Source organism: Benincasa hispida, chromosome 9, assembly GCF_027475165.1.
Source record: "Benincasa hispida cultivar pf3 chromosome 9, pf3_genome.v1.1, whole genome shotgun sequence".
Classification (NCBI taxonomy): domain Eukaryota; kingdom Viridiplantae; phylum Streptophyta; class Magnoliopsida; order Cucurbitales; family Cucurbitaceae; genus Benincasa; species Benincasa hispida.
The window spans coordinates 83,424,469-83,448,790 of record NC_143486.1 but is presented as its reverse complement, the minus strand read 5'-3'; the positions used below and the strand labels follow the sequence as shown (position 1 = coordinate 83,448,790).

The window sequence follows — 24,322 nt, the reverse complement described above, 5'->3', positions numbered from 1 at the left end:
AAACTTGCATCCCTGAGAACTTGCGATCATGTGACAACGCAGGGACCACCTACTTCCTTCTGTATTCAAAGTTTCTTAGTTCCATAGAGTCGACTTGGCGATGCCAATCTTCTCCATGGTATATCTTTACTCGCTGCCCATTGACTTTAAATATGTTGGTACCGTCATCATTTGATAATTCCATCGCGCCATGCAGAAGTGCTTATCGAATTATGAATGGTCCAGACCAACGAGACTTTAGCTTTCCCGGGAAGAGTCACAGACGTGAATTGAAAAGCAAGACTTTCTATCCGACTTGGAGGTTCTTGCCGCATATGCGTTGATCATGCCAGCGCTTGGTGTGCTCCTTATAAATTTTCGCATTTTCATATGCGTTGTTCCTCCATTCTTCTAGCTCGACCAATTGCATTTTCTACGCTTCCCCTACTTCCTTTAAATCGAAATTCAGTTTCTTGACCGCCCACAGTGCCTTATATTCTAGCTCCAAGGGCCAGTGACACGCTTTGCCGAATAGCAACGCATAGGGGGACATGCCTATAGGTGTTTTAAATGCGGTACGGTATACCCATAATGCATCATCAAGCTTCATTGCCCAATCTTTCCGCGAAGGTTTGACTACCTTATCAAGTATCGATTTAATTTCCCGATTGGACACTTCAGCTTGGCCATTTGTTTACGGATGGTATGCGATGGCCAATTTGTGGAGGATGTTGTACTTCCGCAGCAAGTCCTTAATACTGTGGTTGACAAAATGTGATCCTTCATCACTTATGGTGGCATAGGGAGTGCCAAAACGCGTGAAAATATTTTTCTTCAGGAACTGGGAGACTACTGTCGCATCACTTGTGGTGCATGCAATTGCCTCTACCCACTTGGAGACATAGTCAATGGCTAATAAAATATAGTGCTTACCGTTTGAATGAGGGAATGGTCCCATGAAATCAATCCCTCATATGTCGAATAGTTCTAGCTCCAAGATAGTATTCATCGGCATTGCGTTCTTCCATGAAATGTTGCCAGTGCGCTGGCACCAATCATATTTCATTGTGTAGTCAGCAGCATCCTTAAATAACGAAGGCCAGAAGAATCCACTTTGTAAAACTTTGGCTGCAGTACGTTGTCCTCCAAAGTGCCCTCCATAAGGTGAATCATGGCACTGTGACAATGTGCGTTGTTGAGCAACATCCGGTATGCATAATCAAATGATTTGGTCTACACCTCTCTTATACAGATTCGGCTCATCCCAATATTAGTGTCTGCATTCATTCTTCAGCTTCTTCTGTTGATGGTAGGTGTAATCTTCAAGAAATTGTTCACAGACCAAATAGTTAACGATGTTCGCATACCATGGCAGTTCTTCTATGCAAAACAGTTGCTCGTCCGGGAACATGACACTCACTTTAGATTCATTGCGGTCAACCTCAGGATTCTCCAGTCTGGACAAATGATCCACAACTTGATTCTCTGTCCCTTTTCGATCAATTATCTCAATATCAACTTCTTGAAGGAGGAGAACCCATCTGTTCAATCTCGGCTTTGCGTCCTTCTTTGTCATCAAATATTTGATTGCCGAGTGATCAGTATGAATGAGTACCTTGGTTCCCTACAAGTATGAACGAAATTTCTCCAACGCAAAAATCACAGCTAGGAGCTCTTTTTCGGTGGTGGTATAATTAAGTTGAGCAGGGTTTAGGGTTTTACTCGCATATGCGATGAGGTGCAAAATTGTTTTCTTCTTTTGCGCTAATGCGGCTCCCATCACATATCTGATTGCGTTGCACATGATTTCAAACGACAGTGTCCAATCCGGTGCAATTAAGACGGGTGCGGTAATCAGTGCATCCTTTAAAATTCGAAATGCGTTGAGGCCATTGTTGTCAAATTCAAACTTTCTATCGTCCTTTAGTAACACACTCAATGGTCTTGCTATCTTAGAAAAGTCTTTAACGAATTGTCTGTAGAATCTAGCATGCCCTAGGAAGCTTCGTACTGCCTTCACGTTGGTTGGAGGTGGAAGCTTTTCAATTACATCAATCTTTGCTTTGTCCACCTCCAACCCTTCTCGAGAGACCTTGTGCCCCAACACTATACCTTCTATCACCATGAAGTGACATTTCTCCCAGTTAAGCACCAGGTTCGTCTCTTCACATCTTTTCAGAATTTTCTCCAAATTGGCCAGGCAGACTTCATAAGTGTTCCCATTATCGAAGAAGTCATCCATAAATATTTCTACCGAGTCCTCGAGAAAATCTGAAAAGATTGCCATCATGGACCTCTGGAACGTGCTTGGCACATTACAGAGGCCGAATGGCATGCGACGAAAATCGAATGTCCCATATGGGCAGGTGAATGTGGTATTGTCTTGGTCTTTAAGAGCTATCATGATTTGATTGTACCCAGCATATCCATCCAAGAAACAGTAAAAATCATTCTCTGCCAATCTGTCCAGCATTTGATCGATGAATGGCAGAGGGAAGTGATCCTTCTTTGTGGCCGCATTCAATTTGCTATAGTCTATATACATGCGTCATCTAGTGATGGTTCTCTGCGGTATTAATTCATTGTTCTCATTGGGGACTACCTTCATTCCGCACTTCTTCGGCACACATTGCACGAGGATGACCCACGTGCTATCTGTAATGGGATAGATAGTGCCCGCATCTAGCGACTTGATAATCTCCTTTTTGACGACCTCTTTCATTGTAGGATTAAGTCTGCATTGATTCTCAATGGTTAATTTGTGGTCGTCTTCAAGAAGAATGTGGTGCATACGGTACGTGGGGCTAATTCCTCTGATATCAGCGAGCGTCCAGCCGATTGCTTGCACATGCTTTTTGAGAATGCTCATCAATGCATTCTCATGATCTGCGTTAAGTGCGGAGGAAATTATCACTGGCAGCTTCTCATTCTGCCCCAGAAATTCTACTTTAGGTGTGTTGGTAGGGTTTTTAGTTCAAAGGTTGGTGGCTCCATGAGAAAAGGTTGCGTTATTTTTCTTTCTTCCTTCGGCTCTACTTCTTGCGTTGCGATCGATCCTTGTTCTTTGTTTGTTTTTGCTACGATCGCATTGCAGGCAGCTACGGATGTGTCAGAATTCTCTTCTTCATATTCTTCATCAGACTTTTCTTCTTCAATCAAATTCAAGTCATCTTTCAAATTTTGCAGGTCTTTCTCATCAGAAAATTTCATGGCATGAATTATATTAAATTTTAGCTTCTGTCCGTTTATACTCAAAGTAATCTCGCCCTTGTGCACATCGATTTGAGCACGACTTGTTGATAGGAAAGGTCATCCCAAAATAATGGGCACATCTTTAGCGGCCTCATAATCCAGGATGATGAAGTCAGCTTGCAAAATAAATTTATCAATCGTGATCAACACATCTTTCACCTTACCCTCTGGATGAACCAGAGATCTGTCGGCCAGTTGCAGAGTCACAAATGTGGGCACAAGTTTCCCCACATTTAGTTGTCAAAAGATTGACAGCAGCATCAAATTTATGCTGGCCCCCAAGTCACACAAGGCTTGCCTAATATAGAGTTCTCTTATGGAGCAAGGAATAGTGAAGCTCCCAGGGTCGTTCATCTTCAATGGGATAATAGATTTAGAACTTTGCGTTAATGCCATCGTGGCAAATTTTCCAGCGCCTCTTTTCTTGGTTACCATGTCTTTCAGAAACTTGGCATAGGCAGGCATTTTCTCAATCACTTCGCTGAAAGGAATGTTAACATGTAATTGCTTTAACATAGATAGGAAGCATTGGTACTGTAGCTCTTCGTTTTTCTACTTCTTTAACCTCTGAGGAAAAGGTGGTAACTGGATTCTCACGGTTTCTGTTTCATTTGACCTTGAGGTTGGCGCAACCTCAGGTTCTACTGTTTCATTTTCTTTTTCTTCTTCTTGCGTTGCCGCAATCGCAGGTTCAGCTACGATGGAGGTTGATCTGTTCTGATCCTTCTTTTCTCCGTCCACAGTCTTTCCACTGCGCAATGTCATAACCTAACATTGCTCCTTACCTGAACCCCCTGGGTTGCGTGGAACTCGGTTGAACTTGGCAGCGCCCCTTGCATTCTACGTTTGAGCTCATTTGCAATCTGGCTCATTTGCAATTCAAGGTTGCAGATGGATGTAGCCTGACTTTGAAGCACTGTCTCATTTTTCTCTATATATTGCTTCAATAGGCCTTCTAGGGAAGAAGATTGCGATGGTTATTGTGAGCTACTTGCTTGGTTGCTCTGTTGATCGTTGTTGCGTTGAAAGAACCCCAGTGGCCCTTTTTTTTGTGCCACAGATTGAAAGTTTTGTTGTGGATTCTTCCAAGTAAAGTTTGGGTGGTTTTTCCACCCGGGGTTGTTGGTATTGGAAAAGGGGTTGTTTTTTACAAAATATACAGACTGTGGGTTTTGTGGACAATTCTCCATCGCATGCCCATCACCGCAAGTCGCACACCTTACGGTGTTTTGACTTATTGCGTTGATTTGTCCACCTTGCGATGTTGGGCTGCTGATCGTCATTCCTTGAATCAAATTCATCATTGCGGTCATTTGGTTCTGCAATGAAACAATAGCACCGTTATTTGCGTCAGAATCTTTAAGTATTAATCTCTGGTCGATCTTCCTCTAGTCTTCATGATTCTTGGAGATGCGATCCAGGATATTCTTCGTCTCATCATAAGTCTTGTCAAGCAAACCACCAGCTATTGTCGCATTGGCAGCGGTCTGCGAAGTAGGATTCAAACCATGGTAGAAACTTTCCATCTAAAGGCAGTCTGACAGCCCATTATGCGGACAATCTCGGACATACCTTTTAAACCTCGTCCAGGCATCGCTGAGCGATTCGTCCATGTCTTGTTTAAAATTAGTAATAAGCTTTCTTCGTCTCGCGTTCTCTGTAGGTGGGAAATACTTCTTCATAAACTTCTCCACCACCTACTCCCAAGAAGTGATCTCTTCTAGTTCGAGTGACTAAGCCCATTTCCTAGCCTGATCACAGAGAGAAAATGGAAACAGCGTTAGTTGAACCTCCTCAGCAAAGATATTCGGGAACACAAAAGTATTGCAGATTTCAATAAAACTTCGGAGGTGGGCGTGTGGATCCTCGCCACACCTTGTTCCGAATTGACCTGCAGCCTAGATCATCTGCAGCATCACCGGTTTCATTTCAAATCTACTTCCGTCTAAGGCAGGCCTCATAATTCCCGGAGAGAAATCATAGAGGTTTGGCGATGCAAAGTCCCTAATGGGCCTATTGCAATCGTTGGCCAACAGAATTGGATTTGCAATGACATTGTTGTTGTTTGGTGCTTCATTCCTAAGCTGCTCCGCCATCTCTTCTTTATCGGATTGTGGTTGTTGTTGGCGATTCCTTAGTCTTCTTTGAAATGTCCTCTCAATCTCCGGGTCGTAGTTCGCTAGAGATTAAGAGTTCTGCAAAGAATTCACAAAAATTACCGTTAACAACTATTTTGCCGAAGTCTCCGGCAACGGCACCAAAAACTTGACGCGTTATTTTATTAAATGTGGAAAATGAATGATATGTGTTGATGGAATTACGTTGTGCACTCAAGTTTCCCCAGCGGAATCCAAGTGTAAATTCCTCTGAGTTTCCTAGTAAGTCCAGGGTCGATCACAGGGACTTATGAAAATAGTTTGCATTGATAATTTTTTTATGAAAACTTTGCAGTAACCAGTAAAATAAATAAGGTTGTTGGTTTGTTGTTGCGTTAATGGAAATAATAATAAATGCAGCAGAGTTCGAAAAGAGTTGGCAATGGGAAATACGATGAATATGCGGTGAACGGGTTGAGAAAGGTTTCGGCTAACACTCGCTAGGTTGCGTTCATGCCTTGCGATCATGCAACATGCATACAATAGTAAACCACCTCTCGGCGTGAATGCCACGGCTTCTAAGGCTAGAACGCATGCGAAAAGTCTACAGGGTTTGCACATAAACCTCTATTTCTATTTATGCAATGACAACATAACATTCACACAAATATGCGACCACATAATATCATTCCTATTCCTAGGATGCATGCGATGCACGTTGACAAACAGAGCTTATCTCTAAGTCCCTATTTCTTGCTTATGTAGGCCTAATCTTGCTCTTTCAAGTCAGATTCTAACCTAGCTCTCTGGAGACATTAGGTTTTTTCTTTAGATTCTCTCTCGAGCAACTCTAAAGGGATGTTTCGCACAGCATAAAACAAGACAATCGCAAGCAATGAACTTTCTAGATCATGTTAGCTTAGTTCATCTCAACCCATTCAACTAGTTTAGCTACTCATGCGTATTAAGTGAGTGAGCAGATGTAGAAATATAACTTCTATTAGATAGATAAAAGATGAAGTACAGAATAACAATGCAAGTATAATATAGAGCCTGGAGAAATTTCTTGCCACCAGGTGTTACACTATTCTACTCGTGCTCTAAAGATATTCTCGCTTTCGCGAGAGTCAACCCGTTCTCTACTGTTACGCCCCAAGGTCCTCTTTCGAGCTTCCTTGGACGATCTTCGGCGTCACCACTCTTCTCTTGCTCCACCGTGAAATGGAAAATAAAACTATGAACAGAGATGTGAACTTGTAAAGTGATGAAGTAATCGATTGCTTAACCCCTTCTCTGAAGAATGCACTTGGTATTTATAGGACATCAAAGGTGAAAGGCGACTTCTCTCTCCTGGCTGTACAAATGGGACAGCTTTAATTCCTAATTGATGCGCCGGATAATTGTCACTGATAAAGGTGGATGTACTTTGTGGTCGTTATCGGCTGTCAACTTAATTTGGATCCGACTGTTGTCAACTTTCTGTCCCATCGATCTTAATTGTCCTTTCGTTCGGATGCGCCTACCATGTTGCGGTGATTCTTCTTGGGTTGATGTTTGCGAGCACGATCAACGCAAAGTCTTGCAGTGAAGTTACGCTCGACCGATGTATTCCTATGATCGTATTCTTTGTATTGCGTTAACGCATCATTCTGCACAAAAATATAGAGATCAACTGCCCTAATGCGTTGGACACATACGACCGCAATATTGTAGAATTTATGCTTAATGGACGCAATTTAACATATTCTATTAACGCAATCCAACATTGTTTAAGAACTTAGTACTATGATAACGTGCATTTCTGCCCGTTATCAGCAGTTACAAGTATTATAAGCATGTTCAAATTTCTAATCAGTACTGATATTATGTATGTGATGCATGAATAGACCAGGAGAGCGGTTTATTGTCTCGCCTTGACGCATGTTATCATTATATTTGACGGTGTGCCTACGGGCCGCTAAACATGTGTGAGCAGACAGGTTTACGTTCATGTTATTATCATGTTTGACGGTGTGCCTACGGGCTGCTAGACATGCGTGAGCCGACAGGTTTACGTTCATGTTACTTTTATTTTCATGTTTCATGTTTTGACGGTGTGCCTATGGGCCGCTAGACATGCGTGAACCGACAGGTTTACGTTCATATTATTATCATGTTTGACGGTGTGCCTACGAGCCACTAGACATGCGTGAGTCGATGGGTTCACGTTCATTTTATTATTATGTTTGACGGTGTGCCTACGGTCCGTTAGACATGTGTGGGTCGACAGGTTCACGTTCATGTTATTATCATGTTTAACTGTGTGCCTATGGGCCGCTAGACATGGATTTCAAAGCAAGATAGTACGTCTTTTGGTTTTCCTTTCATCATCAAAAATCGATGTAGCTGTATGAGCCACGACTATCTTTCTTTGCTCGTGGATGCATAGTCTGATCCCGGTAATGGGATCACTTACTGAGTATTTTATACTCAACCTTTATCTTTATTTTCTTTTTCAGGTAAGGGCAGGGACACTCGGGCGATTGACAAGAGGAATCCGTGTCAGTGCCAAAGGAACCAGAATTCGCTTCTGCATTTGACCCTTTATATTTTTACATGTTTTTTTTATTTCATTCATAGATTTATTATAATTTAATTTTTTATATATATATATAATTTGTTTCTTGTTAAAAAAGATGCCCGGATTGAACGATTTAAAATTTTGAGATATGTCAGAACATTTTCTTATATACTTAAAGCAGTTCAAGATCATGACTATTCTATTTTAATTTACTTTATCTTTCCTCAATGATAATATTTGTGCATGCATGCAGTAGCAATCCCTTTTTTAGTAATCCTAGGAGGTGGGGTTGTTACATTCGGTCTGCGACAAACGGTACCCTTGTTGTGCTATACACTCCCACTACACCAGATTGATTTGAGAGGTAAGAACTACCAAGATTGGCGTTGAATTCACGTGGAATATCCTACTGGCATGCACGACATGATCTTGTGCACAGGGAGAAATAACAAATAGACCAGTTGTATCGGACAACTACTTTTCCTGGTACAATTCAATCACGAGGCGATTTATCACACCTGACGGCGCTTACTATTACTGCATGATAATAGATTTAAAATTAGACATTTCCCAAATATATGATATGAATATTATTTAATATTAATTTTATCATCGTACAAAATATTAAAGAAGTACAACAATATTCAATACAACACGATTTACCAGAGTTGAGTTCAATGTGTAACCAAACATTGGTCAACATAGAAACTATTATTCAGCAAACAAGATGACTCATTGTTGCTAATACTGGTTGAAGACGTATTCGTTGTAGATGACAACGGCAACAGGGTGAAGCTAATTTAGAGGCACACGAAGACAACCCCATGTGGGGTAAAGGCCAGGGGGTCGTCTTTAAATTTTATGTAAACTTCTATTTTCAAATTAAAGAACTAATTGTAAATCTTCTTCAGTATCATGAGCTCGTTTTTTTTTTTTTTAGTAGAGAGATGTATTACTTAGTGAAGTCACAATTTTTTTTAATATGAGTGCAGAATAATTAAGTTTTCATTGCAGATTAAATATATATCTAATTTCAGTAATGAAGAAATTTGTTACTTAAAAATTAGAAAATAAACAATTAAACTGATTAAAAAAGAAAAAAGAATATTTAATTTACAAGTAAATATATAATTGATTAAAAAAAAGTAATCATAGACCCGGTCCACGAGTACGTGGTTGACCAGTCCACCAACTGTACTGGATTAAAGCTTGATCGTGTACCAGGTACACGATTTTCCTTCCCCACCAAAACTACCTCATTTTTGTCAATACTTTCCATTCCCACCTATTTTTAAAAATTCTTTCCCATATACCCATTTTTGTCATTATTTTAAAAATTAACTATATTCTTGAACTTAGTCCAATTTGATGGCCTAAAGAAACACATTTTACACACGTAAGTAAATCACTTCAAATTGTCAATGGTTTCGAAAGCATTTTTTTACTTAAAAAAATAAAGTATTTTTTTAGAATTCTCAATTTTGTATCTAGTAATTATTAAATACAAAATTGAATTTTATGTATAATAAATTTTTAATTTTCAATTTTTTTGTTGGAATTTAAAAAAATGTTTAACAGATCAGTGTCCTATTAGAAAAAAATTTCAAGTTTAAGATATATTCGACCTAAAATTAAAGATTTAAGTGTCCATTGTTAAAAAAAAGTTTAAGTTTCAATTATGTCGTTATTAATATTTAGAGACATATTGAATACAAAATTGAAAGTTTAAAAGTTAAATTTGGGTCAATCTAATGATAGCTTAGTGGATAAGCTAACAATTATAGATTGATTTTTCTACTTTGCATAGTTGAATTATTAATTTTCCAATTCTAATCAAGCTTCTTGGAACAAGAGCGCACAACCAATACGGAAGCTCTGAATATGATTTCTCCCAATCACCAAACACAACAATCAATGCTTTTCAATTAGTTTGCTATATCTATCTATAATTAACATTATAGCCATATTGTTTTTTTATTACTTCTTGGAGTAGGGCCATAAATACCCCAAGATCAGCTCTAACCAAATTTTAGATTTCAATATTCATAAAATTTGGATCAAGTTGTGAATGATCGTGTATCAATTCAGAATACAAACATGAGTGTTCCCCTTCAAGTTTGGTGATTTTGAACATCCCATGATTTTTACGTCGACATGCGCGTAACCTCCAATCACATCATTTGCATCTCATATACCATATATCTTGATTTGATTCCACATAATAATCTCATAGTGTTCTGTCACGCAGTCTTTTTTACAGTAATTTGTAAATCTTCTTTAGTACTAAATAACATCATTTCTGTATTAAACTAGAATTATCTACACATATACTCATTTTCTCCAAAGTTGATCCTCGTTCACATGTTGAATTAGTAATTTTCCAATCTATTTGGGTGAAAATATATGACGGTACCAATTCAAGATCTTGTTCCTCACTTCTATCATTTCCAAATAATTCATCAAGTTCAACGTCAATATCATTATCTCCATCATTTCCATGTTTAGAATAACTAAATCTTCAGAACGCATCGATATATTTATTCAAATTTTTTCAACCATTATAGTTGACAAAAAATATGTTAATACGACAAAAAAATTGTTTCTTCTTTTTAAAAAAATCCAAATATTTTCTTAACTCAACCCAACAAATAACACAACAAAATCACTCAAAAAATAGTCAACAAAATCAGCCCAACAAAATCTATAAAGTATACATTACAAAAATTAAATAGTCCAATTACAAAAAAAATAATGAACCCAAATCTAATACATTTAAATCAGTCCAGATTTATAAAGTATACATAAATCAGCCCAAATTAGCCCCAGTATACAAATTTATAAAAAAATCATATAAAATCACATAAATAAATCTATAAATCAACCCAAATAAACAAATTTATAAAAGCCTAAATATACAAATTTATATATTAGAAAAAAAATAAAGAAAAAATTTTACCTAAGGCGGATGGCGACAAAGGGTAGATCGGCTCACGGCGATAGAAGGTAGATCAGCTCACGGCGGCAGCAGCAGCATCAAGATCGGAGACAGCGGACGGCGACAGTAAGGAGGAAGAAAATGAAGAAAACATTTCAGATGGGAGGAAGAAGAGGAAGGGCACGGGTTTAAGGGACCACTAAATCGTGTATTCGGTACATGACTTAGGGTAATCGTGGACCCCATCCTCGGTTACCTGGTCAATGCTGCATGACTATCCATGTGGCAGTCTATGCGTGCCAGGTCATAGGTAGTCGTGTACTCGGTACACAATTTATCGTGGTAATCGTGTACCGAGTACACGACTACAACACCTACATTTTACAATATCTTCTACCCAGCCCTATTTTTGTTAACGTTGATGTGAATGACAAGTTGATAATTGTTTAAAAAAATCATTTTTAATGAAAGCCCACAGCCTCCTCAAAACGAAAAGCCCATGGCCAAATTCTCACGAATAAGGCCCACTATAACTACTACAACTTTTGGTCGTCGAAGTTTTCCTCTTCAACATGTATAGTTGCACCTAGAATCTAGAGGGAGCAAATCGAAGTTGTCATTGATCACTTTCCAATTGATTTTGCGATCGTTGATCATACAACTTCCTATTTGAAGAAGCATTTGCGTAATCAAATTCATGACAAAACTGGAGAAGGATAGGAATAAGTATAGTCTAATTGTCTCAGCCTACGACGAGCGCCTCAACATGGCTCTCCTCGTCTACATCATTTTCAAGCACCTCTCGTACAAATCTCTCTCTGTTTGTAATCTTATCCATTTGTCGATCATGAGTTAGATTCTTGCAACAAAACTCTCTGGAATGCCATAATCAAATTTTCCAAGCGAGGCTTCATTTGTATAAAATTGTAATTCATTTAATTAGGATTAAATCAGGATTCACTCCTATTTCAATTTATTCACCTTTATTCTATGAGATATAAACTTTATGAGATCAATCTTGTTCTTGAGACCGAGGAGGATTCTTTTGTGAAATTACTATTTATAGATTTCATGCTTGAATTTTTTATCGAAATATTATTTTCTTTGTACATTTGTATTGATTCTACCTAGAGTTTTCAATTTTGTCTTTTCAATTTATGCTTACAATATTGGAATGGAAGTTGAAATGGTAGTGGATTACTTATGCATCCTATTATTGTTCACCGCCCTCTTTAAGAAGGGGAAATTGGAAATGATGTAGCACAATATTTTCTTTCCAATATCAGGGATGTTGATTTTGAAATAATTGTCGTTGATGATGGAAGTTCTGATGGTACTCAAGATATCACACCCCATTCCAGATTTTCCTTTCTAATCTAGAACGAAGCGTGAAGACGTTAAACATCACTTCTCTCTATGACATCTAACGTTCACACTCTTAACATATCATGTACTAAAGATCAAACCCAAACATCCAAACCCATTTTAAAAAATAATCTATGTTCATTGTCGGAGATTAGGAATTTGATTCAATTTAAATCACAATACTGTTTAAAGAGATTTACAAACCAACAGTAAGGATTATTTTGAACAAAACCTCCCATGACATGTAACTCACAAGTTCTAGTTGTTATGGAATACTTTCAAATACATGCACAAACAATACAACAGATGTTTAACAACACTAATGGCGTTTAAAGGCTCAGCAGGCACCAGGAACTTGTCGTTACCTGTGGGTGGGGAAAAACATAAAACATGGAAAGCATGAGCTAAAGCCCAGTGAGTGGTAGTTTAATATAAACATAAGCTACCGCTTTTTAAATCATCAATAAAGTTTATCAAATCATTCAGTAAACCATTGAACAAAGTATCAAAGCTTCAACAGCATCTCAAACACGTGCTAGTAAAAAAAGTGGCATATCAACTCTCATAAGCACATTATAAAGCATTCAGTCGTTATCAGAAGACCATACCAACTCTGTACCAAAATACTCATTTACAACGGCGAGTTACTCTGGATAAAGAATACCCCCCGCGGTGTAAACCAAATCACAAGGTCATACATGCACGCAGAGTTGCCTCAAGGCATAAATACACACCACAGGCCCAAGTTACTCTAGACTCCCCGGTATACTCTGGCCATATCTGACCCTGGTGGTAGCCCCTGATAGCCTAGATGGCTCTACAGACGCAGGTTCTTCTGGACTTCCCAATATACTCTGGCCACATCTGACCCCAGTAGCCCCCTGATTGCATTAGCAATGCTACTAAAACACATTCAAGTAGCACGGAAAAATAACCATCTCTCGGGTACAAGAATTAGTAGTTTGAAACCATTTTCACAAATATTCAGCATTTTTAAATTCAACGTCAAGAGATTTTCATATAAAACCATACAAGTCACAATTGTGTAAACTCTGGTTACAAACTACATTGTCATAAAACAGGCTCATATAAACCAATGAGAGTTCAAAAATCCCGATTTAAACATTTTTGAAATATTAGTCTAGTAAAATAGATTATGTCATCACATTTCATAAATCATAGCATACTATCATATATAATTACTTTCTATATCAAAACATTCAAAAATAAACCACTCACTGTTAATCAACTCCTCCTCAAAATTTCGATTTCTCCATCTCATGTTTATCCTGAAATTATATTGATAATCCTCTAATTATCCTTCACATAACCATAATCCAATTATTTGAAAATTAATCTTCGAGTATAACAAATTTCACTTAAACTTTTGCCAAATCCCTAATTTGATCCAAGGTAGAGTTTTCTTTGTAATTTGGTCCTTCAATTGCTCTAAAATTAACTCAAGACCTTAAAATTAATCTTCAATAGGAACTAATTCTATTCCAAATTTCCTTAATTTTTCTTATTAATCCTAATTAGGGTTTACTTCAAATTAACCCCTTAATCAACTTCAAAGTTGACTTAGGATCCCAATTTCTTCTAATTTTAGGGTTAAGGTATCATAACAATACCAATTGGATCTCTAATTATGCTTCAGAACACCTCATCTTTTAATGACGGACAATAGATGACAGACAGAAGTCAAACCAGGAAAGTCAACTATTCCTTCAACCTCCAGCCAAGAAATATCCAGATTTGGCCTCTGTTTTTCGGTGAGCGTTTCAGACTTAAATTCATCATTTTCGGCCATTTAAAGCTTAATTAGCCTATACAAACCTTTTACCCATCCTCTTAATTAACTTACTTCAAAGTTTGGACGTCCGAATTGCCCAAGAACTCCCGGAGTCGACCAATCTTTCCACAGTGCCCCTATTTTTCCGGCGAAAAGTTGCAGAACTTTTAAAGCTTAAAATCAGAAATTCCAGCAAATAAAGATCAAATAAAAGACCATATAACTCTAGAATGACCTTATAAGTAACTTACCTTTAAATTTGGAGCTTCGAATTAGCCTCTAACTCCACGAATTTGCTAAAAACCCGAGTATCCTCTGTTTTCGCGATAACTCTAGCGCCACTGTTCTTCTTCGTTTTCCGTACTTCTTCGGCCAAATTTCTTCAAATAAAGCCTCCTACGAGCTTCTGCTTTACTTCCTCTTTAATTTGGTTTCATTTTTCTTAATTTTCCTTCACAAAAAGGGCCTTAATTCGAAACAACTTTTTCCTCTTCTTCAGTCGGCCAAACTCAAAAAAAAAATCGAAATTCCCTCTTTCTCTTCGTTTTCCAGCTTCAATTTTCAGTTTAACACATGTCCAGATGATTAATTCTTAACCTCAAAGCCATCCAATAAGAAATTTCAATAGAAAGAACCTTAATTTTTCCAAAATCTCTCAAATTCTCTTTTTTTCCTCTTCCTCTCGGTTCTCATAATATTTTTTTCCTTTAAATTTCCTTTGATTTTCAGCTAGTTTTGCCCAATTAATCTTAAACAAGCCAAATTTACCTTTAAAATTCAGAAATTACCAAAATTTCACCATTTTTCAAATGTTGACTTTTTTCTACTTTGACTTTGACCTTTTGATCGTTGACTTTGACAATTGACTTTGACCTGTCCCGCACATGCCAAATTCATCATCGCATTTACTTTACATGCTTAACTAGGTTTGTTACCTCAAATTATTCCTCCAATCCTTATTTCCTCTTTCTAAATGAAACAAACGTCAATCCAAATATTTTTATTTTTAATTATAAATCTTAACAAGAGATCCACATCAAACTTTATTTTGAGTCCCCAAGTTCAATCTCAATTATATATTTCCTAATATTCCAAGACAGAGTTGAAGAGTTGAGGGATTACACAACAAGTCGTGAAACAGTTGCAAGGGGTGGATGGTGAAGATCCAATCGTTAGTTCATCGTGTTTGGTTTCTGCATTCGTTGTAGCATAGTGTACCCTTTAGCTTATTTTGTTTTTTGTTTTTTCCCTATGCAGCTATCGAGAGCCAGACCTAGGAAGCTTGGATTAGGTATGTTGTACGATTTCTTCTTTTGAAAATTTCACAGATTTCATTACTGATAAATGACTAATTTCAGGAACGACTTACTGTCATTGGCTCAAGCATGTAACTGATAATCTTGTTATTATAATCGATGCTAACTTATCTCACCAAGTGTTTCAGGGAGTGCAAAAAACTTTGGAAACAATATTCTAATGTTGGATTTGGGATTTCAAACTTTTTCATGAATTCTAATCTGCATTACCAAAGTGCATGTTTTCCTGACATCATTATCTTTCGATTTTTTTTGTTGACATCTGGGTTTGTTTTATATCTTAACAATAAAATGACACGAATAAGATGTAAATAAAATTCCTTGACTAGTTTGATGCTTGTTAAAAGAATCTAAACGGAAACTAAATGTGTTATCCAAAATGTTGGTTCTAATATATGCAAGAATAGTAGATAAGAATATTTATAAGAATATAATTGCCAAACGTCAAATAATTGGAACAACCCAGATTTTAGTTTGACTTCTCCAATAAATGGCCCTACTGTGAGTTTTAGAGGGGAATGGAGATTTTTTAACATTGAAAGTTGAGTGACAACAGAACCATTATGGATTGTCCTAGTAGTAAATAGAGGGCATGACCTTGATAAGGGCTAAGAGGTCATGAGTTTAATCAATAATAGCTGCCACATGCCTAGGATTTAATATCCTACAAGTTTCGAGAGGGCTACTCTCTCCTAAATTTTCCAATTAGGAACACCTACCAAATTAAATTCTTCACACCCTTCCTCTCAACCCACTTTCTCAATTTATACTAAAAGTCACAGTTCTAATATTTACTAATAATTCTACTATTACTATAACTAAAGGTCAAGCGGTGAAGCGTGATTTGTTTCGCTAAGTTAATTTCCTAACTAGAGCAGTAAATGAGAGATTTTTAATGTGAAATAGATAAAAACGTGAAACATAAAATGCAAGGGTAAATGTAAACTTTATCTAGTTTTGAGAGTAAGAGAGATCCTATGTAATTTCAATCATCGAAATCTGTTAATTAGATATGCCATCGATTTATGCGTTCATAACACTCGCTTGACACGAAAAAGTTAGTTTCTACAAAGGTGGACAACTAGCTAGATTTGTACAACTAGCTAGGATCAAACCAAGAAAACGTCCTAATTAAACTACATCTATTAAATCCTAATTAGGTTTGATAGCGATCAATTAAGACTAATCACATACGCATTAAGCTCTAGGATTCCATTGTGTCGATTAATTAAAGGAAAATTCCTAATCAATCAACCGATTTATCCTTAAACCTAGATCAAGCATACATCCTAAGATCTAAAACCAGCCTATAAATCCTAGTATACACAATCAACCATTTACTACTGGGGTGATTTTAAGCATGGACGAACATTAGAGAAACGTGCGAGCCAAAATCAACTAGCTACGACATACGTTCATGATAGGGGCGTCAATCCAATACACAAATATATATCAAAATCAAGCAAGATTTAAAAAAAAAAAAAAAGAAAAAAACATAAACTCATTATGCATTAAGTCCAAAGAACAGAAATCTCAAGAAAAACACATAGGGTTCTCGCTCCAAAAATTAGATAGAAGTTACATCAACATCCCATAGACAAGAGAAAAAAGAAAAAGTCCAATTCGTCATTTACAACCCAAAAACAAATGTAAATCCTAAGCTAAGATGCTAAAATCTGAAGGAAAAAGAAGGAAATTGAAGCTCCACTTTGGCCTTTATCAAACCAACCTTCAAAAGATAGCCTGATTGACCTAAAATCGAAGTGAATATTTATAGAAAACGGGAGCAGCGTCGAATTGATTCAGACCTTGAGCGTTAGGGTAGGGTTGAGGCAGCATTGCAACACTGGTGCAAATTTAAAGCGTGTGTGGATTCAGCACTTTTTGTTGGGAATGGTGTCCTAAATCTCCTTGTAATCTCATAGTTTGTAAACTCTATATAAACGTATTATTATTAATAAAATAAGTGTTATTTTATAAGCATATACTCGATCCAATAAACTAAGATCCGAGGTTATTTTATGTAAACTTAAACAAGTATGTAGAGACATACAAGTGGATTTTGTTTAAAGGATAACCTAAATGGTTTGTAGTAGATGGATAAGATTGTGTACCTTATCCTGGTGGTATTATGGATACGACTCGCTTTGTAGGTATTACAAATGTTGTAAAGTACTATAAATGATCTGATCCTCATCACTCATGTGGAGACATGCGAGCGGGGGTATCCTATACAAAGAGTTTGTATAAGATTGGACTACGATATAATTAGTCTCTTTATATAACATCAATAATAATAGAGACTTACATTTCACTAGGATGACCATAAGTGACATGACCTGAATCTTGAGTGAGTTGTGGACTCCTGCTCATGAAGGTGATCCTTTTAATTTGTATAGGTAAGAGTGGCCAGATTGCCAACTCAACAAGCCTACCATTTTGAGGATTCGTCTGATTGGGGAGTTGGGAACTCAGCTACACAAGGCGAAATTCACTCCTTTCCCGATGCAGGGGTAAATAGATAAATTGCTCTTTTAGGACTGATTCCAGGTCTTGAACATAGTTGCCACACCCTCTCCTGGCCTGAGAGGACTTAATCATAGTGAGACTATGACTTATTATTCATTAAAGGAATCAATGATAATTAAGTAGTTAGATGTAACTACAGGGGCAAAACGGCATTTTGGCCCAACTATACTTACGAGCAATTTGTGAAGGGTCATCACAATATTGATTAGTTATATCCAATGGACCTAGAAATATATTTTTAGTGTGAAGAGTGCAACTATCGGTCTTTAATGAAATGCCCGACAATTAACAGATGGTTGTAATGCAAGAATTGAGGGTTCTATTTTAAGCACACGCACTATGATATCTCATGCATGATACAAGCCTATGTCCCCGTTACCAGTTCCCCGGCAACGGCGCCGTAAACTTGTAACATAGATTTTATGTGATGATATGCGATACTACTTCTAGATATGCGTTATTAATGAATGTTCTTGTAATATGCTGTGTGTTGTCACAAGTTTCCTTGCGTTGAAACTAAGTATAATTTCACCCCAAGTTTCTTGGTGTGATCCGAGGTCGAACACAGGGATTGTTTTAGGTTAATTGCGTTATATTTGTGATACATGCGACCAGGGGTTTTTCAAATTAATAAAGGGGTTGTTTGTACAAGTATTTAAAGATGCGATAAAGTAAATTGCGTTGAAAGTAAAGTTAAGCAATAAAAATGCGGTAATAAAGTAAATTGTGATAAAATAAATCTAAGCTATGATGATACAAGATACAGGTTTCATGATACATGATACTGAGGTCAAGGCTGGCTGTGAAGATTATACAAAGATCGTGTAATGCGGTGGCAAGTCTTATGTGTGGGGCAGAAATAGAAAATATAACTAATATAAATAGTGCAAGTCCCTAATTGCGATAAAGATATAAGTATTGTTCCGCTTTTCCCTTGGTGTACACCTCTCGGTGATCGGTCGCGTTCCCACATTTCTGTAGTGAAACAGGGACGAACGTAATGAACGCAAGGTTTCTTTCATCTCTAGAAGTACTACTCGCTTTAATCAACGCATTCTTCTAACCTTCTCTCGATATATCAGAATGACATCTTCACTTCTGCTCTCACAGGTGAAGATATCGTCTAGCATGCCTCAGCTAAACGCATTTATCTCTTTAACACAAATTAAGTTACTCGTTTAATCCATATTAATCACCAATGGATTAAGAAAACTTCATGGAGAAAATGATTTATGGAGGAACGGAAATAGACAGAGAAGTGTAAATGGAAATGATCGAGACATTCAATAAAACTATTTAGCATCTGATACATGATTTGTGAATGAAGAGATTAAGAAGATGAAATACAGTTGATGAATAGAGTTAGAAACAAATACAAATAAACGTCAACATCTTGGCGCCGATCTAGATGGAGATGTGCTTGTCGGCGTGGATGGATCGTGCGGAAGGATGAGCTTCCCTCTCAGGCTTGCTCAACCGGTAGCAGGGATCTAAGCATAAAGCTTCACGGCGGGGATTTGGCAGAATTGCACTGAGACTCACCTCTCGGTCTTGTCTCTTCTCTTCCCAGATTTCTTCTGATCAGTACTCAGCTCAGCCTCTCTCTCAGTAATCTAGCATCAATTAGCCCTCGTATCAAGTATACCCGTATCCAGTATATCTTCTCTGAAATCTATAGGGGTATTTATAGGTGAAAAGCTTTGACTCTTGCCTTGTGGACCTCACTTATTATTATGGAAATTCCAAAGATGGAGGAATAAATATTCCTTCTGTTATGCAATCAGACCGTCAAATCTGCACAACGGTTAGTTGTACACGTGTCACAATCCTCCGCGTTTACGTTGCTCAGCTGCATCTTTCGATCGGTTGCTCACATGTGGTGTTGTTTTTATTACTGCATGCGGTTGAAATTCAGCTCGGGATCGACTGTCGCATTGTGTCGTCATTGCGTTGATCGTCTTTTCATTATGGTTTGACGGGCGCAATGTGACGGAGATGCGTTATTCAGTTTTTTGTTGAGCCTTGATCGTAAGCAGTGACTTGGTTTCCTGTAAAACAGAATAGAAATATCCTCTTCTATCATCTTGATGATGTTAGTGGGTGTAATTGCGATAATTTGTAATTATTGTATTTCTGAGCTAATTTTCATACAATCGACGCTTATTCTTTCTCTTTTGGCCGCAATATCTAGATAAGGCAGCATAAATAACTTGTATTTCTACAAGTTATCACACCCTCAAATTTAGATATATATGTTTGTCCTCAAGCATATCTTCTACTAAGGCAATAAAGCTCAATTCCTCTCCTATATTTTTGCGTCGATTGGCTGCTCCGAATGTTACACTTACGCACATTACTTGACATCGCAATTTCCTTCTATCCTTGCTAATTCTTAACAAGCTCTACTTTATTCTTCTATATAACAAATTTCTGCTCAAAAATGCTTTTCTAGTTTAAAAATAGAATGTTTATCTCTTATTTGTCAAAACAATTTGATATATCTATATGCGGTGGTCAAATCTTGCGTCATTTATTAGAGACTGTTGGTCATGGTTACACTCTTCGTTTTGGCTTGTTCCCACGGGTGTCATGCGAACATCCAACTACGGTTATGTGCCAATTTCAACTTTAACTCATGATATTCAGAGGAGTTGCCTCTTGTATTCATTTATTTTCTTTTGCAATTTTTTTCTTTTTATATTGCGTTGTTATTAGAAACCTACCTTCGTTTTGGCTTGCTCCTATGGGTGTCATACGAACATCCAACTACGAGCAGGCTCCTTTCACAACTAAACTCTTATCCGGTTGGGAACATTTTTTAGGTTTCCCTTGCATTGACATTGGAGTTCGGCAATTTATTTTTTTTTCAATATGAATGCATTTTCTTGAAGATCGCATATTCTTGATCTTATCTGCTCAGACCTTCCCCACCCCCAAATTTAAAGATGCGCAAGTTCCTCATTGTGTTGTTTAGATAGACTAGACAAACACTTAGAAGAAAATTTCAAAAAGAAGGTTTGAGCAAAACTTTGAAAGATAAAAGGTAAAGTACTGCTAAACTTAAGAATTAACTAAGTGTTAGTCAGAATTTACAAAGTATGAGAAATGTTTCTAAGTATAAACATATATTAAATCATGGCAGCGCAATGAAGAATGCAAAAGTAGAAGATTAAGAATATTACAAATATTGACAAAGGATGATAAAGAAAATGGGTACAGGAAAAAATGAGTGAATATTTACTCAATTGTATTGAATATTAACAAAGTATACAAAGAATTAAGAATTAACGCAATACAAAAATTATTGCCTGTACAAAGAATCAAAGAATTTAGATGTTATCTTTTTGAATTTGACTCAGATGGGTGCACGCTAAAAATTAACATCGTGCTTCTAATAACACAAATACATTTTTGCTGAGGACGGGCAATAACGCATGCACTCCCACAACACATCCCTTAATTCAACGCATTTCTGGAGGATTGGGCGCACGGTATTTCTACCAGTGCATCACTACCTCAACATAGTGCCTTTTCACTAAGGATGGGCAAAGAACACATACATGCACAACACACCATTCAATGCAATGCATTTGGGTGTAATGGACGCAAGGTGTCTCTTGTTAACACACAATACACCCATCATCACGTTACATACCAATTTTTAATTTTTCTTTTTAAATCATCAAAAACGCAAGTCGAAAGGACTTTGCGGTGTCTAATGTTTCATCCAATCACTCACAGAAATTAAAGAACAGCACTACTAAAGTATACAAATTAAAGGAATTAAACATGATATGAAAAATTAAATTGAAGAGAATTACATAAAGCATTAAATGCTACTTCTAAAAAGCAGTAAATAACGAGATTTAGAAAGCAGTAAAAGAAAACTACAGAGAAAGCACGTAAACATAGATAGGGATGCTAATTGAAAGAAGTTCTCAAAGTTACCGCAATCGCTTCCCCCGCAAGCAGTTTAATCCTACTTGCCCAAGTCAATGGTGTCCTTGCATCGCTCGAAGTCGCCTCCGTAGTACGAATTAATCCGTTGACCATTGACTTTAAACGCGTTGTTCCCGTCTAAAGTTATTAGTTCCACTACGCCGTGAGGAAAGATAGTCTTGATTTTGAACGGCCCAGACCAGCAAGATTTCAACTTTCCTGGGAAAAATCGCAAACGAGCGTTAAATAGTAATACCTGTTGACCTTCGATGAATGTCCGGTCATTTATGCGATCATCATGCCATTTCTTGGTTTTCTCCTTATGAATCTTGGCATTTTCATAGGCGTCCCTTCTCCATTCAACCAACTGATTCAATTGTAGCTTTCTGACTTTCCCCGCACTTACTAAATCAAACTTCAGCTTCTTGCATGCCCACATCGCCTTATGTTTCAACTCGAGCGGCAGATGACAAGCCTTTCCAAAGACTAGGGCATACGGGGACATGCCAATTGGTGTTTTATAGGCAGTCCTGTATGCCCACAGTGCTTCATCAAGCTTGGGTGACCAATCTTTCTTAGAAGTATTGACTACATTCTTCAAGATAGTTTTGATCTCTCGGTTAGAAATCTCTACCTGCCCATTAGTCTGCGGCTGATAAGCAGTCGCAACTCGATGGCTAACGTTAAATTTAGTCAACAGGTTGGTAATTATGTGGTTGATAAAGTGAGAACCCTCATCGCTGATTAAGGCCCGTGGAGACTCATATCGAGCAAAAATATTCTTCTTAAGAAACTTCGCTACTGTGCCGCATCATTCTTGGTACATGCAATAGCCTCAACCCATTTTGATACATAATCAACCGCGACCAGGATATAGTGATGACCTTCTGATGGTGGAAATGGGCCCATGAAGTCAATTCCCCAAACATCAAATAATTCCACTTCTAAGATTGATGTCAATGGCATTTCATTTCTTTTTGACATATTCCCCGTTCTCTGACATCTGTCGCATTGCACAACGTGAGCTTGGGCATCCTTGAACAGTGTTGGCTAGAAATAACCACACTATAGAACCTTTGAGGCAGTCTGCTGCCCCCCAAAGTGTCCTTCGTAATGGGACTCATGACACATCTCCAGAATGTGCTTGACTTCGTGCTCAGGAACGCATCGACGTAATATATGATAAGGACCAAGTCGATATAAGAATGGGTCGTCCCAGAAATAAAATTTGACATTATATCTTAGCTTCTTCTTCTGCTGGTAAGTATAGTCATCTAGTAATTGACCACAAACAATGAAATTCACGATGTCCGCATACTAGGGAACATTAATGCTTACTGACATCAGCAGCTCATCGGGGAATCTTTCTTCAATGTCTTTTTCTTTACCTTGAACCTCGCAATTCTCCAATCTCGACAAATGATCCGCGACTTGGTTCTTAATCACCAAGGGATTAAGAAAACTTCATGGAGAAAATGATTTATGGAGGAACGGAAATAGACAAAGAAATGTAAATAGAAATGATCGAGACATTCAATAAAACTATTTAGCATCTGATACATGATTTGTGAATGAAGAGATTAAGAAGATGAAATACAGTTGATGAATAGAGATAGAAACAAATACAAATAAGCGTCAACGTCTTGGCGCCAATCTGGATGGAGATTTGCTTGCTGGCGTGGATGGATCGTGCGGAAGGATGAGCTTCTCTCTCAGGCTTACTCAACCGAGCAGGGATCTAAGCATAGAGCTTCACGATGGGGATTTGGCAGAATTGCACTGAGACTCACCTCTCGGCCTTGTCTCTTCTCTTCCCGGATTTCTTCCAATCAGTACTCAGCTCAGCCTCTCTCTCAGTAATCTAGCATCAATTAGCCTTCGTATCAAGTATACCCGTATCCAGTATATCTTTTCTGAAATCTATAGGGATATTTATAGGTGAAAAGCTTTGACTCTTGCCTTGTGGACCCCACTTATTGTTATGGAAATTTTGAAGATGGAGAAATAAATATTCCTTCTGCTACGCAATCAGATCGTCAAATCTGCACAACGGTTAGTTGTACACGTGTCACAATCCTCCGCGTTTATGTTGCTCAGCTGCATTTTTCGATCGGTTGCTCACATGCGGTGTTATTTTTATTACCGTATGCGGTTGAAATTCAGCTCGGGATCGACTGTCGCATTGCGCCGTCATTGCGTTGATCGTCTCTTCATTGTGGTTTGACGGGCGCAATGTGACGGAGATGCGTTATTCAGTTTCTCGTTGAGCCTTAATCGCAAACGGTGACTTGGTTTCCTGCAAAACAGAATAGAAATATCCTCTTCTACCATCTTGATGATGTTAGTAGGTGTAATTGCGATAATTATAATTATTGTATTTCTGAGCTAAGTTTCATACAATCGACGCATATTCCTTCTCTTTTAGCCGCAATATCTAGATAAGGCAGCATAAATAACTTGTATTTCTACACGTTATCAATGGTAGATAATGTAATTAAAGAGTTTAATTAATTATTCACGTACCATTGGAGCTTCAAGCAACATATCCATAAGGTCACC

General features: G+C 37.6%; 2 protein-coding genes across 2 annotated transcripts; one reads left to right on the top strand and one right to left on the bottom strand.

Annotated features, from left to right (window-relative positions):
• The first annotated feature begins 11,519 nt into the window (after positions 1–11,519).
• On the top strand, positions 11,520–15,456 carry LOC150034125 (dolichol-phosphate mannosyltransferase subunit 1-like). The gene is made up of 5 exons (XM_090317240.1): positions 11,520–11,626; positions 12,109–12,164; positions 15,107–15,150; positions 15,237–15,270; positions 15,338–15,456. Exons 1-5 carry the CDS (start codon positions 11,520–11,522, stop codon positions 15,454–15,456), a joined length of 360 nt encoding a protein of 119 aa, XP_090173366.1.
• A 6,347-nt stretch (positions 15,457–21,803) lies between these two features.
• LOC150034124 (uncharacterized) lies at positions 21,804–22,268 on the bottom strand. Its single transcript, XM_090317238.1, has one exon. The coding sequence runs from the start codon at positions 22,266–22,268 to the stop codon at positions 21,804–21,806; it is 465 nt and encodes a 154-aa protein (XP_090173364.1).
• Between the last annotated feature and the right edge of the window lie 2,054 nt (positions 22,269–24,322).

Bases quoted from the DNA above. Each gene is read 5' to 3' on its own strand.
- LOC150034125 (XM_090317240.1), top strand. From the start codon at position 11,520: ATGACAAAACTGGAGAAGGATAGGAATAAGTATAGTCTAATTGTCTCA. The intron at 15,151-15,236 runs GTTAGTTCATCG...TTCCCTATGCAG, and splicing joins TGGATGGTGAAGATCCAATC to CTATCGAGAGCCAGACCTAG. The intron at 15,271-15,337 runs GTATGTTGTACG...GACTAATTTCAG, and splicing joins ACCTAGGAAGCTTGGATTAG to GAACGACTTACTGTCATTGG.
- LOC150034124 (XM_090317238.1), bottom strand. From the start codon at position 22,268: ATGTCCCCGTATGCCCTAGTCTTTGGAAAGGCTTGTCATCTGCCGCTC.